Source organism: Oncorhynchus tshawytscha, linkage group LG28, assembly GCF_018296145.1.
Source record: "Oncorhynchus tshawytscha isolate Ot180627B linkage group LG28, Otsh_v2.0, whole genome shotgun sequence".
NCBI classification, from domain to species: domain Eukaryota; kingdom Metazoa; phylum Chordata; class Actinopteri; order Salmoniformes; family Salmonidae; genus Oncorhynchus; species Oncorhynchus tshawytscha.
This window is the reverse complement of record NC_056456.1, coordinates 33,738,393-33,753,747: the sequence shown is the minus strand read 5'-3', so window position 1 is coordinate 33,753,747 and position 15,355 is coordinate 33,738,393. Positions and strand designations below refer to the sequence as shown.

Here is a 15,355-nt window from a genome sequence, read left to right as displayed (position 1 = left end):
GCTTGGGGGTAAAAACTGTTGGGAAGCCTTTTTGTCCTAGACTTGGCACTCCGCTACCGCTTGCCATGCGGTAATAGAGAGAACACTCTATGACTGGGGTGGCTGGGGTCTTTGACAATTTTTAGGGCCTTCCTCTGACACCGCCTGGTGTAGAGGGCCTGGATGGCAGGCAGCTTGGCCCCAGTGATGTACTGGGCTGTACACACTACGCTCTGGAGTGCTTTGCGATCGGAGGCCGAGCAATTGCCGTACCAGGCAATGATGCTCTCGATGTTGTAGCTGTAGAACCTTTTAAGGATCTGAGGACCCATGCCAAATCATTTTAGTTTCCTGAGGGGGAATAGGCTTTTGGTGTGTTTGGACCATGTTAGTTTGTTGGTGATGTGGACACCAAGGAACTTGAAGTTCTCAACCTGCTCCACTACACCCATGAGAATGGGGGCGTGCTCGGTCCTCCTTTTCCTGTAGTCCACAATTATCTCCTTAGTCTTGGTTATGTTGAGGGATAGGTGATAGGTTGTTATTCTGGCACCACCCGGCCAGGTCTCTGACCTCCTCCCTATAGGCTGTCTTGTCATTGCCGGTGATCAGGCCTACCACTGTTGTGTCGGCTGCAAATTAAATGATGGTGTTGGAGTCATGCCTTGCCATGCAGTCATGGGTGAACAGGGAGTACAGGAGGGGACTGAGCACGCACCCCTGAGGGGCTCCGGTGTTGAGGATCAGGGTGGCAGATGTGTTGCAACCTACCCTCACCACCTGGGGGTGGCCCGTCAGGAAGTCCAGGATCCAGTTGCAGAGGGAGGTGTTTAGTCCCAGGATCTTTAGCTTAGTGATTTGCTTTGAGGGAACTATGCTGTTGAACACTGAGCTATAGTCAATGAATAGCATTCATAATATCTGCAGTCATATAGGCACGTTGCCTTTGTGTTCTTGGGCACAGGGACTATGGTGGTCTGCTTGAAATATGTTTTTATTACAGACTCAATCAGGGACATGTTGAAAATGTCAGTGAAGACACCTGCCAGTTGGTCAGTACATGCCCAGACCACATGTTCTGGTAATCCATCTGGGCCCGCAGCCTTGTGTATGTTGACCTGTTTAAAGGTCTTACTCACGTTGGCTACGGAGAGCGTGATTACACAGTCATCAAGAACAGCTGATGCTCTCATGCATGCCTCAGTGTTGCTTGCCTCGAAGCGAGCATAGAAGTGATTTAGCTCGTCTGGTAGGCTTGTGTCACTGGGCAGCTCGTGGCTGTGCTTCCCTTTGTAGCCTGTAACAGTTTGCAAGCCCTGCCACATAAGACGAGCATCTGAGCCGGTGTAGTATGATTCAATCTTAGTCCTGTATTGACTTTTTGCCTGTTTGATGGTTCGTCAGAGGGCATAGCAGGATTTCTTATAAGCTTCCAGGTTAGAGTCCCGCACTTTCAAAGTGGCAGCTCTACCCTTTAGCGCAGTGCGAATGTTGCCTGTAATCCATGGCTTCTGGTTGGGGTATGTCCGTACAGTCACTGTGGGAACGACATCCTCAATGCACTTATTGATAAAGCCAGTGACTGATGTGGTGTACTCCTCAATGACATTGGAAGAATCACGGAACATGTTCCAGTCTGTGATAGCAGAACAGTCCTGTAGTCTAGCATCTGCTTCATCTGACCACTTTTTTATAGACCGAGTCACTGGTGCTTCCTGCTTTAATTTTAGCTTGTAAGCAGGAATCAGGAGGATAGAATTGTTGTCGGATTTACCAAATGGAGGGCGAGTGAGAGCTTTGTACGCATCTCTGTGTGTGGAGTACAGGTGATCAAAAATTGTTTTCCCTCTGGTTGCACATTTAACATGTTGATAGAAATTAGGTAGAACTCATTTAAGTTTCCCTGCATTAAAGTCTCCGGCCTCTAGGACCTCCGCCTCTGGATGAGCGGTTTCCTGTTTTCTTATTTCCTTATACAGCTGTCTGAGTGCGATCTTAGTGCCAGCATCCGTCTGTGGTGGTAAATAAACAGCCACGAAATGTATAGCTGAAAACTCTCTAGGCAGATAGTGTGGTCTACAATTTATCGCAAGATACTCTACTTCAGGTGAGCAAAATCTAGAGACTTCCTTAGATTTTGTGCAACAGCTGTTGTTTACAAATATGCTTTCGACTCTGTCAATCACCGCATTCTTCTCGGCAGACTCAATAGCCTTGGCTTCTCAAATGACTGCCTCGACTGGTTCACCAACAACTCTTCAGATAGAGTTCTGTGTGTCAAATCGGAGGGCCTGTTGTCCGGACCTCTGGCAGTCTCTATGGGTGTGCCACAGGGTTCAATTCTCGGGCTGACTATTTTCTCTGTATACATCAATGATGTCGCTCTTGCTGCTGGTGATTATCTGATCCACCTCTACGCAGACAACATCATTTTGTATACATCTGGCCCTTCTTTGGACACTGTGCTAACAAACCTCCAAACGAGCTTCAATGCCATACAACACTCCTTCCTTGGCCTCCAACTGCTTTTAAATGCTAGTAAAACTAAGTGCATGCACTTCAACTGATTGCCCGACCCACCCGCCCGACTAGCATCACTAATCTGGACGGTTCTGACTTAGAATATGTGGACAACTACAAATACTTAGGTGACTGGTTAGACTGTAAACTCTCCTTCCAGACTCACATTTAGCATCTCCAATCCAAAATTAAATCTAGAATCGGCTTCCTATTTTGCAACAAAGCCGCCTTCGCTCGTGCTGCAGTCTATCACAGTGCCATCCGTTTTGTCATCAAATCCAGAAATACTACCCACCACTGCGACCTGTATGCTCTTGTTGGCTGTATGCTCTCACTACATATTCGTCGCCAAACCCACTGGCTCCAGGTCATCTATACAACTTTGCTAGGTAAAGCCCCACCTTATCTCAGCTCACTGGTCACCATAGCAACACCCACCCGTAGCACACACTCCAGCAGGTATATTTCACTGGTCATCCCCAAAGCCAACACTTCCTTTGGCCACCTTTCCTTCCAGTTCTCTGCTGCCAATGACTGGAACAAATTGCAAAAATCACTGAAGCTGGAGTCTTATATCTCCCTCTCTAACTTTAAGCATGAGCTGTCAGAGCAGCATACCGATCACTGTATTTGTACACAGCCAATCTGTAAATAGCACACCCAACTGCCTCATCCCCATATTGTTATTTATCCTCTTGCTCTTTTGCACCCCAGTATCTCCACTTGCACAAGATCATCTGCAGATCTATCACTCCAGTGTTAACGCTAAATTTGAATTATTTCGCCTCTTTTTACATTTGCACACACTGTACATAGATTTTTCTATTGTGTTTTTGACTCTCCGTTTGTTTTTGTGTAACTCTGTGTTGTTGTTTTTGTCGCACTGCTTTGCTTTATCTTGGCCAGGTTGCAGTTGTAAATGAGAACTTGTTCTCAACTGGCCTACCTGTTTAAATAAAGGTTAAATAAAAATAAATAAAAATACTATTTGGCCATCAGATTTGCCACCAATGTTCCTTATAGGACACATCACTGCACTGGTTATCTCTGTCGCAAGACCCACTGGTTGATGCTTATTTATAAAATCCTTAGGCCTCACTCTCCCCTATCTGAGATATCTACTGCAGCCCTCATCCTCCACATACAACACCCGTTCTGCCAGTCCCATTCTGTTAAAGGTCCCCAAAGCACACACATCCCTAGGTCACTCGTCTTTTCAGTTCGCTGCATCTAGTGACTTGAACGAGCTGCAACAAACACTCAAACGGGACAGTTTCATCTCAATCTCTTTAGTCAAATATTCAATCATGGACACTCTTACTGAAAGTTGTGGCTCCTTTGCGTGATGTTTCGTTGTCTCTACCTAATGTTTGCAGCATGTTTTGTGCTACTACCATGTTGTGTCGCTACCATGTTATTGTCATGTTGTGTTGCTACCATCCTGTGTTGTCATGGGTTTCTGCCTTGCTATGTTGTTGTCTTAGGTCTCTCTTTATGTAGTGTTGTGGTGTCTCTCTTGTCATGATGTGTGTTTTGTCCTATTTTTTTTATCCCAGCCCCTGTCCCCGCAGGAGGCCTTTTGTCATTTGGTAGGCCGTCATTGTAAATAAGAATTTGTTCTTAACTGACTTGCCTAGATAAATAAAGGTTAAATAAAATAAAGAAAAATAAATGCTAAAAATCCAATCTTACTGAAGAATATATCACTTGCTGGCCTATCCCTATGTACTGGTAGAGATCTACTGCTCACACCACTATTCTCAGGATGCCTCCCCCTTGCACCAACTTCCTCTACTTTCTTCACTGCCTCAGCATAAGACAACTTCTGCACTACTCTAACCCTGGAAACCTCAACCTGCCTCTCTCGCACCGGACATTTCTGATCCCCAGCCCCATGGGCACCTCTACAATTAACACATACCACTACTTTCCCCAATACTACACATTCATTTGTCTCATGCCCTTCTGCATATGTATCACACCTAGGAACCTCCCTCCTACACACTGTTGCCACATGCCCATCAGCTTGACACCTGTAACAACATAATGTATTCGGCACAAAAGCTCGTACAGGATAACTTATATACCCTAACATCACTTTGTCGAGCAAAGACTCAACATCAAAACTCAAAATAACAGACAACGACTCTTCTGTTTCACCACCACTGTTTCTCTGCGTCTTACCAAACGACGAGCATCACAAACACCAGGAAACTTCCCCTTCAGTTGGTCAACTTTCACGTCTTGTAAGGACCGATGCCGGACAGGAGAAGCAGGTACAGGGAGTCAGACATTTATTCAGGGACAGACAAGGAAACAAGACAGGAACTGCGTCGGAACACGGGTAACATGGACATGAGACAAATGATCCTGAAGCAGGGAACAGAGCTAGGAAACAGACAGATATAGCGAAGGAAATTACACAAGAAATGGAGTCCACGTGAGTCCAATGAGTGATGATGCCTGTGATGGGGAAAGGCAGGTGTGCGTACTGAAGGTGGCTTGAGTGCGTAATGTTGGGGAGTCTGGTGCCCTCGAGCGCCAGAGGGAGGAAGAGCGGGAGCAGGCGTCACAGTACCCCCCCCTCTAGGGCCGCCACCCGGCACCCCACCTGGGCGAACCGGCCGAGAAATAGGCGCTGGGCAAGCCGGCTGGGGGAGGGGGAGGAAGAGCGGGAGCAGGCGTGACAGTGTACCCTTGGTTTGTCCGCCACTGTCAACATACCTGGAGAAGAGCCAGGGCGGCTATTCTCAAGACCAACTCCCGAAGGGATCGATTCATTGGTCCTCGGTTCATTGGTCCTCGGTTTGACCTCGGTTCATTGGTCCTTTTCCCATCTCCAGAGTCCTGAGTTCCACTGCTGTCCGTCTTGTGTTACCCCGTACCCTCCGTATTCAGCCTACCTTCCATGTGTCTAGGATTAAGCCTGTGTCTCACTGTCCTTTGTCTTCTGTCTCCAGGCCCATCCCTCCACCCCCGGCTTATCGGTGGCCAGCCAGTGTATAAGGTAAGACACCTCCTGAAGGTTCGACCACGGGGCAGGGGTTTCTAGTACCTGGTTGACTGGGAGGGTTATGGCCCGGGGGGGAGTGGTGGGTTCCTGCTAAAGACATCTTGGACCCGGCCCTCGTCGTCAATTTCCACCGCCGACACCCCGGTCAGCCAGGTATGCGCCCAGGTAGTACGCCAGAAGGTGTCCCTGGGGGGGGGGGGTCATGCCCTGATCTGTTTCACCTGTTCCTGTGATTGTCTCCACCCTCTCCATGTATCACTTATTCTCCCCAGTGTATTTATCCCTCTGTTTCCTGTCTCTCTGTACCAGTGTATTTATCCCTGTGTTTCCTGTCTCTCTGTGCCAGTTCGTCTTGTATGTTCCAAGTCAACCAGCGTTTTTCCCGTTCTCCTGCTTTTTGCATTCTCCTTTTTCTAGTCCTCCCGGTTTCGACCCTTGCCTGACTTAGTACCCGCCTGCCTGACCATTCTGCCTGCCTTGACCACGAGCCTGTCTGCCACTCTGTACCTCCTGGACTCTGATCTGGTTTTGACCTTTTGCCTGTCCATGAGCATTCTCTTGCCTACCCCTTTGGATTAATAAACATTGTACGACTCCAACCATCTGCCTCCTGTGTCTGCATCTGGGTCTCGCCTTGTGCCTTGATACATTTACCCAGTGGTGGAAAAAGTACCCAATTGTCATACCTGAGTAAAAATAAAGATACCTTAGTAGAAAATGCAAAAGTGAAAATCACTCAGTAAAATCCTACTTGAGTAAAAGTCTAAAAGTATTTGGCTTTAAATATACTTAAGTATCAAAAGTAAATAGAATTGCTAAAATATAGTTAAGTAGCAAAAGTAAAAGTATAAATAATTTCAAATTCCTTATATTAAGCAAACTAGATGGCACCATTGTCTTGTTTTTTAAATGTACGGATAGCCAGGGGCACACTCCAACACTCAGACATCATTTACAAATGAAGCATGTGTTTAGTGAGTCAGTCAGATCAGAGGCAGTAGGGATGACCAGGGATGTTCTCTTGATTAAGCATTCAACATGTAAAAAGTAATTTTGGGAGTCAGGGAAAATGTATGGAGTAGAAAGTACATAATTCTCTTTAGGAATGTAGTGAAGTAAAAGTAAACGTCGTCAAAAATATAAATAGTAAAGTAAAGATACCCCAAAAAACGACTTATGTAGTACTTTAAAGTATTTTTACTTAAGTACTTTACACCACTGCATTTACTGCTATCCCAGAAATCACTCCTGTCAATGGAGCCGTTTTCTTGAGAGAAAACAATTCACATCTTATGTCCCCATTCGTTACACGCAGAGCACCTATTCCCTCTGACCAGCAGAAACACAAACAATTATCACAAGACAATTATCACCTTCACCGATTCCACAGCATCCAACTGTTTTCACCCATCCTGAAACCACAAATGGATTAGCCTGAAGGCAAAGGTTCACTTTTCACAAAATTACCCTCCTACCGTCGCTGACTCATATTTATCCTGACCCTCGGTGCAATCCTCAGGCTCCGAGAACTTCATCACACCTGCCACCTCCAATACCTTGCCCTCACTCACTTCCAATTCTCCTCCTGTCTTAAATCCGGCGTACAGCTCCCTCTGCTTCAAGCTCCCCCTCATCTTCCCTCTCTCTTTTCGACCTCCTCTGCCTCTCTTTTTCCTTCCATTACTCCTCTGTATTCCAAGTATACGTCTCCATGTGATATTGCACTTCTCATTACATACATCTTGTTCTTGTCCTCTGAAGGGACGCCATTTTCATAAACGCAGATGTATCTTCCGAAACCGTCTGACAGCCATTAGGCCTACTGGGCACTCCTTATAGCTCTTCCACTCTAAAATGGACTAGGCCGCCTACACTGCTTCTGGTCAGGGGGTAATAACCTTGTCATGAAGTGGACAGCAAAGGGGGGAAAATTCAAGGAAACCCCCTTGCTTGATTGTCAAATATTTGCTGCGTTCCATTGCTGTAAAAGGAAGATGGAAGCGGACAGTTGGCCAAGCAAACAACACGTATGTCATAACAACGGAGAGCAGTGAAACTGACAATATCAAAGATGTGATTAATGCAGCCATAAAATGTGTATTTCTATCCAAAGCCAGTCTTATGCAAAGCCAGGTGTGACATTTTTCTAAGAGGGGTTAGGGTTAGGGTTAGGGTTAGGGTTAGGAAAGGCTCAAAGGCTGTTATGCCAAATGCCCTCAAAGGAAGGAATTTCTGAACAAGAATGTAGGGTTTATTACAGTTGCATCATTTGTAAACAATTACTTGATTCACCATTAAAGGATTTATTTCATTTTGATATGCCTCACCATGGGAAGGCATAAGTGCATGTATAAGTTATGAGAGGTCAATTTATTGCATACAGAGCAAAATGTATTAAAAATAAACAGAACGGAATTTGCAGCTTTCCTGGGATTGTCATCAGAGCAACACAAGACACTGATTTTTGTTGTTGCTGCATAGCACACAAGTTCTGTATGACAGACTGAACAATAAAATGGTATCTACTATAAATAATATAAGCTATAGCTGACCCCTAAAATATGTTGATGGTGTCATTCAGCATTTTCCCCATTAGATTCTGCATATTCTACCTAGTTCGAGTATATCCACAATGGTCTTTAACCCTCTTCATTGTGAACATACAGGAACCGAAACAGGGTTCTAACTTTGACACAGTAGGACGTGAACAGTTATCTTCAGCAAATACATTGGACAATTTAGGAGAATGAACTCTCTGTCTCACTCCGTCAGCACAAATGTAGGTTGGCATTGTCATCTGTGTTAGATAAAGTGCTCACCAATACTCAACACTTAGGATTGTACCCAACTTTCTGTGAAAGTCCCATGTTCAGCGTTGGTGAATAATTTAATAACTTTCAAATAGCCTGTTATTTTATATAAAAAGTTTACATATTCAGTAAGAAAACATGCATGCAAGTTGCTTTCCAGGCAACAGGGGTCGAACATTCATTTATCTGCTTTCCAAGATGTCAGTTTCAGAACAGAAGCCAGTCCAGCCACCTGTTCCAAATCTCTCAGCGCTGAGAGAGCGACATTACAAGAGGTCACAGGGTCATTCGGTTGAAACAATCCCTTTCATGTCATCATCTGTCCGGACTGGCGGCCATGTTTGACGCTCTCAGCTGCCACGCCAGGCAAGCTTCACCTTTCGATCTTGATAACCTGCTCGCACATAATGGAGAGGTACTGGGTGAGTTTGACCATGAAGATGATGGCGGTGCCCCCCGTGAGCATACAGGAGGGCCAGAAGAGCGAGTGGAAGACGGGACTGTGGCCGTACTGCCGGGTCAGGAGGACACTCTCCTGCTGGTCGCTGGGGTCGTAGTAGCACAGGACCTGGTGGTGCGGCTTCAGGCGCTCTGAGATGTTCACGATAATGTGGTGCATCGCATTGGTGTCCTTCTGGCACTTTGGCACGTAGAAACACTGGAAATAGAAAAGTGGGTGGGTGACATTGATGTTAGTTCGGGGGCTTTCAGCATGCATACCTAACCTACAGGCTTAGTAAGCATCCTTTGATAGTCAACATAAATATTTATTTGTATAAACATTTGTTCCTGTTGAGAGAAACCGGTACATAGCGCATCAAGAGTCATGCATAGGGCTAGGAGTTTCCCAGACTACCTGAACAGGAAGAAGCAGGCCTGCTAGCTCACATGCTGGCTAGACAGGGCACGTGCGTGCGTCCGCGTTTTATTTTGTCCATTCCCACCAGATGAAATCAGAACACGCAGGTTGAAATATCAAAATGAACTCTGAACCAACCATATTAATTTGGGAACAGGTCAAAACACATGAAAAATTCAGGGCCATTTTGTTACGATCAACTAGGAGTGGTGGTGGGTGGAATCAGGCGCAGAGAGCAGGGTTCAGTCTTTCCTTCAAATTTATTCCCCAGTGCAACAAAAACAGTCACGCCAACACACAGGGCGTATAATAAGTTGCCGGTCCAAACAACAGGACAAAATAGTCCGGAGAATAAATGTACGAATAACTCACACCATCAAACACAGAGTAACACAAACAAGCCCGCACAAATACCCAGCGGGCCTAGTGCCCTTAAATACCCTACAAACAAACCCTAATACAAAACAGGTGTACCCAATTACCCAATAACCAAAAACAAACGGAAAGGAAATCGATGGCAGCTAATAGGCCGGCGACGACGACCGCCGAGCACCGCCCGAACAGGAAGAGGCACCGTCTTCGGCAAGGTTCGTGACACATTTAGCTTGCTAGCTTGCTGTTGCTAGCTAATTTGTCATGGGATATAAACACTGGGTGGTTATTTTACCTGAGATGCACAAGGTCCTTTTTCTCTCTATCTTTGTAGAATTTTTACCCATTTTGAATCACTCAAAATCGTGTGTTCTCTTCTCCGACAATTAATTCACAGATAAAAGGGGAAACCTAGTTATTTTATTGTAATCTCTCCTCCATCGGTATTCTTCTTCTTCTTCTGTGGACTTTATATGGCGATTGGCAACCAACTTTAAGGTGCATTACCACCACCAACTGGACTGGAGTGTGGACCTTGGTTCATCTTTCAATCACCCACGCGGCTATTGTCACACTCGTTGAAAGGAGTAGACCAAGGCGCAGCGTGCGTAGAGTTCCTAAATATGATCCCCTAAATATGATCCCCAATCAGAGACAACGATAAACAGCTGTCTCTGATTGGGAACCATACCAGGCCAACATAAACCATGAATCACCAAGATGACCCACCCTAGTCACTATCACGCCCCAACCAACAGAGAATAAACAGCTCTCAATGGTCAGGGCATGACAGCTACATGCTCCTAAAAACCAATGAGGAGATGGAAGAGGTAGAACTTGCAGTGTGTCAAGCGTCAAAAATAGAACCAAGTTCTATTTTAGTGCCTGGCTGCTCAGACGCTCGCTGACGCACGCAAGCAGTTTAGATGAAATGAGTGAATAACATGTATGTGTACATATGGTGTAGTCAGAATATCACAAGCCCCATGTCAACATACGCTATCCAGTCTTTCACAACCTCCGTTCTGACCCTCCGTTCACCTCAAAGTTGGCGTCCCAGCTCTCCTCATTGTGGGATAAGCGGCTGACCCTGCCCGTGGTGTTAACACTGACGTAGACCTGCAGACAGGGGTACTTGGAGCCTCTCCAGCAGTCCGAGCCACAGCTGTAAGAGCAGTTCATGTCTGCTGTGATGGTGGAGTTGAGCACGATACAGACACTCCCCTCTGTCCACACACTATATGGAGAGATAAAGGTAATAGTTCAAGGCTATTGTAGGATTTACACAGTGGCATGTAAATATAGATTTTTCTCTGTATTCAAATCAAATTGCAGAAAGATGTTGGGGTGTAAAAATACCAGGTAGAGAGGTAGATGCGTCATTTTCACATTTCAATTTAGCATTTAAGCATTGCATTTTAGAATTGGCGCTGATAACCCTCCATAATACTGTGGCATGCTGTGCAGTGACTTGCACAAAGAAAAGACTGCCAAACAAACATACCTCATCAACACTACAAAGGCAGACTGATTGAATTACAGTCTTTCAGAATGAACGAAAGCAGAGTCCACCCAAAAGTACAAAATCCACACAAAACAATCCACTGTCAGATTGATAGTCCAGTACCTGTCTGCATAGGAGCGCAGTACAGTGATGCCCAGGACAAAGTACATCATGGCTGACGCAATGACCATGCCCAGGCCTAGGAGAATAGCCCGGTCCTCCCCAGCCTTCATAGCTGTCATCGTCTTCTTCTTGTCCAGCAGGTCAACATCTCGGAATTTCTGGTAGATGGACCTGAGGTAGTGGTCAGGCCAGTGTTGGGGTCAAGTCCATTTCAATTCATTTTACAAAGAGGATTTTTTTAGTTTGTTGAATCAGTTGACATTTTTCTCAATTTAAATTAGGAGAACCATTATCTGTTTCCTTCTTGGAGGAACCCCCACTGCATGTCAGAAAAAATATATTAAAATGAATGACTAAAATATAGTGTTTTTAAGGGTGACAGTGTACCTCGTCGCTCCTCCTCCTGATGCTGCCCATCCCGCACTTTTGGCACCTGTCACAAAGAGCCTCTTTCCAGATGTCTCACGACCTCCTCTTCTCACAGAAGAAGTGGTGCGGAAAGATTGATGGAATGACCTGCACAAAATAACAGTCTGTTATCACTCTAGACCAGTGGTTCCCAACCTTTTTGGATTACTGTACCAGCAACTGAATTTAGCTCTTACCGGAGTACCCCTGAAGTACCCCGTCATGTGCATTTTACCAGTAGACCAATGGTTTTATGAGTCTTATCAAGTACCCCCTGTGGATAGGCCAAGTACCCCTGGTTGGGAACCACTGCTCTATTCAATATACCTGTTGGTTCTCAGACACTCCCCAACAGTTCAACTTGCTGGACAGTTGGCAATGAGATAAACTACTGCAGGGTTTCCTAAACTCGGTCCTCGCGACCCCAAGGGGTGCATGTTTGTTTTGTTTTTTTCCCCCTAGCACTACATGGCTTCAAATAATCAACTAATCTTTAAGCTTTGATAATTTGAATCAGTTGTGTAGTGTTAAAAATACATTTGAGGATCGAATTTGGGAAACTACCCTGTTAACTTGTCACGCCCTGGTCTAAGTATTTTGTGTTTTTCTTCATGTATTGGGTCAGGCCAGGGTGTGGCATGGGGTTTTTGTATTGTGGTGTGTTTTGTCTTGGGGTTTTGGTGTGTATGTATTGGGATTGTAGCTAGTGGGGTTATCTAGCAAAGTCTATGGCTGTCTGGAGTGGTTCTCAATCAGAGGCAGGTGTTTATCGTTGTCTCTGACGTCGTTGTCTCTCAGGTGTTTCTGTTGCCTCCTGTCTCAGCCTCCAGTATTTATGCTGCAGTAGTTTATGTGTCGGGGGGCTAGGGTCAGTTTGTTATATCTGGAGTACTTCTCCTGTCCTATTCGGTGTCCTGTGTGAATCTAAGTGTGCGTTCTCTAATTCTCTCCTTCTCTCTCTCGGAGGACCTGAGCCCTAGGACCATGCCCCAGGATTACCTGACATGATGACTCCTTGCTGTCCCCAGTCCACCTGGCCGTGCTGCTGCTCCAGTTTCAACTGTTCTGCCTTCTTATTATTCGAACATGCTGATCATTTATGAACATTTGAACATCTTGGCCATGTTCTGTTATAATCTCCACCCGGCACAGCCAGAAGAGGACTGGCCACCCCACATATGCTCTCTCTAATTCTCTCTTTTTTTCTCTCTCTCGGAGGACCTGAGCCCTAGGACCATGCCCCAGGACTACCTGACATGATGACTCCTTGCTGTCCCCAGTCCATCTGACCGTGCTGCTGCTCCAGTTTCAACTGTTCTGCCTTATTATTATACGACCATGCTGGTCATTTATGAACATTTGAACATCTTGGCCATGTTCTGTTATAATCTCCACCCGGCACAGCCAGAAGAGGACTGGCCACCCCACATAGCCTGGTTCCTCTCTAGGTTTCTTCCTAGGTTTTGGCCTTTCTAGGGAGTTTTTCCTAGCCACCGTGCTTCTACACCTGCATTGCTTGCTGTTTGGGGTTTTAGGCTGGGTTTCTGTACAGCACTTTGAGATATCAGCTGATGTACGAAGGGCTATATAAATACATTTGATTTGATTTGATTGGGAACCATATTTAGGCAGCCATATTCTTTGAGTTTGTCGTGGGTGATTGTCCTATGTGTCGTTGTTCCTGTCTCAGTGTTAGTTTACAGAAGTATAGGCTGTTTCGGTTTTCGTTAAGTTCTTTGTTTTGTAGTGTTTGTTATTGATTCGTGTTTTACGTTCGTTCATTAAATATGGATCGCAATCTACACGCTGCATTTTGGTCCGAATCTCCTTCACCAAAAGAGAACCGTAACAGAATCACCCACGACAAACTCAAAGAATATGGCTGCCTAAATATGGTTCCCAATCAGAGACAACGATAAACACCTGCCTCTGATTGAGAACCACTCCAGACAGCCATAGACTTTGCTAGATAACCCCACCAGCTACAATCCCAATACATACACACCAAAACCCCAAGACAAAACACACCACAATACCAAAAACCCCATGCCACACCCTGGCCTGACCCAATACATGAAGAAAAACACAAAATACTTAGACCAGGGCGTGACATAACTACCCTGTTACCTACGCTGTCAAATACGCTGTTAACTACCCTGTTAACTACCCTGTTATCTACCCTGTTAACTACCCTGTTAACTACCCTGTTATCTACCCTGTTAAATATGCTGTTAACTGCCCTGTTAACTACCCTGTTATCTACCCTGTTAACTACCCTGTTAACTACCCTGTTAAATATGCTGTTAACTGCCCTGTTAACTACCCTGTTATCTACCCTGTTAACTACCCTGTTAACTACCCTGTTATCTACCCTGTTAAATATGCTGTTAACTGCCCTGTTAACTACCCTGTTATCTACCCTGTTAACTACCCTGTTAACTACCCTGTTAACTACCCTGTTAAATCTCTACCCTGTTAAATATGCTGTTAACTACCCTGTTAAATATGTTAACTACCCTGTTAACTACCCTGTTAAATATGCTTAACTACCTGTTAACTACCCTGTTAACTCTACCCTGTTAACTACCCTGTTAACTACCCTGTTAACTACCCTGTTATCTACCCTGTTAAATATGCTGTTAACTACCCTGTTAAATATGTTAACTACCCTGTTATCTACCCTGTTAAATATGCTGTTAACTGCCCTGTTAACTACCCTGTTATCTACCCTGTTAACTACCCTGTTAACTACCCTGTTAACTACCCTGTTATCTACCCTGTTAAATATGCTGTTATCCACCCTGTTAAATATGCTGTTAACTACCCTGTTAACTACCCATTATATTGTGCCATTACTACATAGGATTTTCGACTACTAGATAGTACAGATAGACAGATCAACAGTAGTTATACATTTTGCTCAATAGCGATTTCATAGATTATATATCAAGGAATGAAATGGCATGAATCTCACTCAATGACAGACTGTCAACTATAACATTAATTTAGATTAATGATGGTAATTCATTGTATTTCTTCACCGTAAATCTTCAGTCAACCCGCTTATGACCACTCTTGCCCACTTTCATGTCATGGAAACAACACTGAACTAGAACACTATTGTTTGAAACAGAGCTTTACCATCACAGAGAAACATGTTAAAAGATGCTCTACTGTTCTTTCAAGACAGTTGTGCAACTCAAAGACAGAAAGCCTACCTGTGTTCCATAACTTTGACGTCAAATTCACCATGTGTGAAAGCTCAAAGATAGAGATAGAGCAAAAGAAAGCCTACCTGTGTTGCATGACTTTGCTGTCAAATTCACTACGTGTGAAAGCCAAGGTGTTGACAAAATATTATTTGGTTTATACAATTCAAAAGTAACGACTAAGTATTTATCCTACGACATCAACAAGTACGTAGTCGTGATCCACCATAACCAGGAAGAAGAACAACTGACTTGAATAGGACAGAAGTGTTCCTTTAATATAGTTGACATTCAGGTGCAGCGCCACCAGCTAAACAAACATCTCATTTTGCAACACAAAGAAACGTTAATAAGGTGAGACAGGAGGATCGATGAACATGGATAAAAGGTGTTAATGTCGATGAACTTGTCATGAAAGACGTAGCTCCTGGAGCATGAACCATATGAATGCAACCCCTGTCAACACAAACTCATTGTGTCCTCTCATTTAACATCAACAACCAAGGCTGGCACACTGAATCATGGTCACTGAACATTCCACCCAATAGCACACAGCTT

The 15,355-nt window shown here is 44.8% G+C and overlaps 1 protein-coding gene across 1 annotated transcript; it reads right to left on the bottom strand.

Annotated features, from left to right (window-relative positions):
- Positions 1-7,752: 7,752 nt before the first annotated feature.
- On the bottom strand, positions 7,753-15,053 carry LOC112227143 (calcium-activated potassium channel subunit beta-2). Its single transcript, XM_024391999.2, has 5 exons — positions 14,884-15,053; positions 11,568-11,696; positions 11,181-11,351; positions 10,595-10,790; positions 7,753-8,980 (listed from the first exon to the last, which is right to left on the bottom strand). Exons 1-5 carry the CDS (start codon positions 14,892-14,894, stop codon positions 8,696-8,698), a joined length of 792 nt encoding a protein of 263 aa, XP_024247767.1. The 5' UTR covers positions 14,895-15,053; the 3' UTR covers positions 7,753-8,695.
- Between the last annotated feature and the right edge of the window lie 302 nt (positions 15,054-15,355).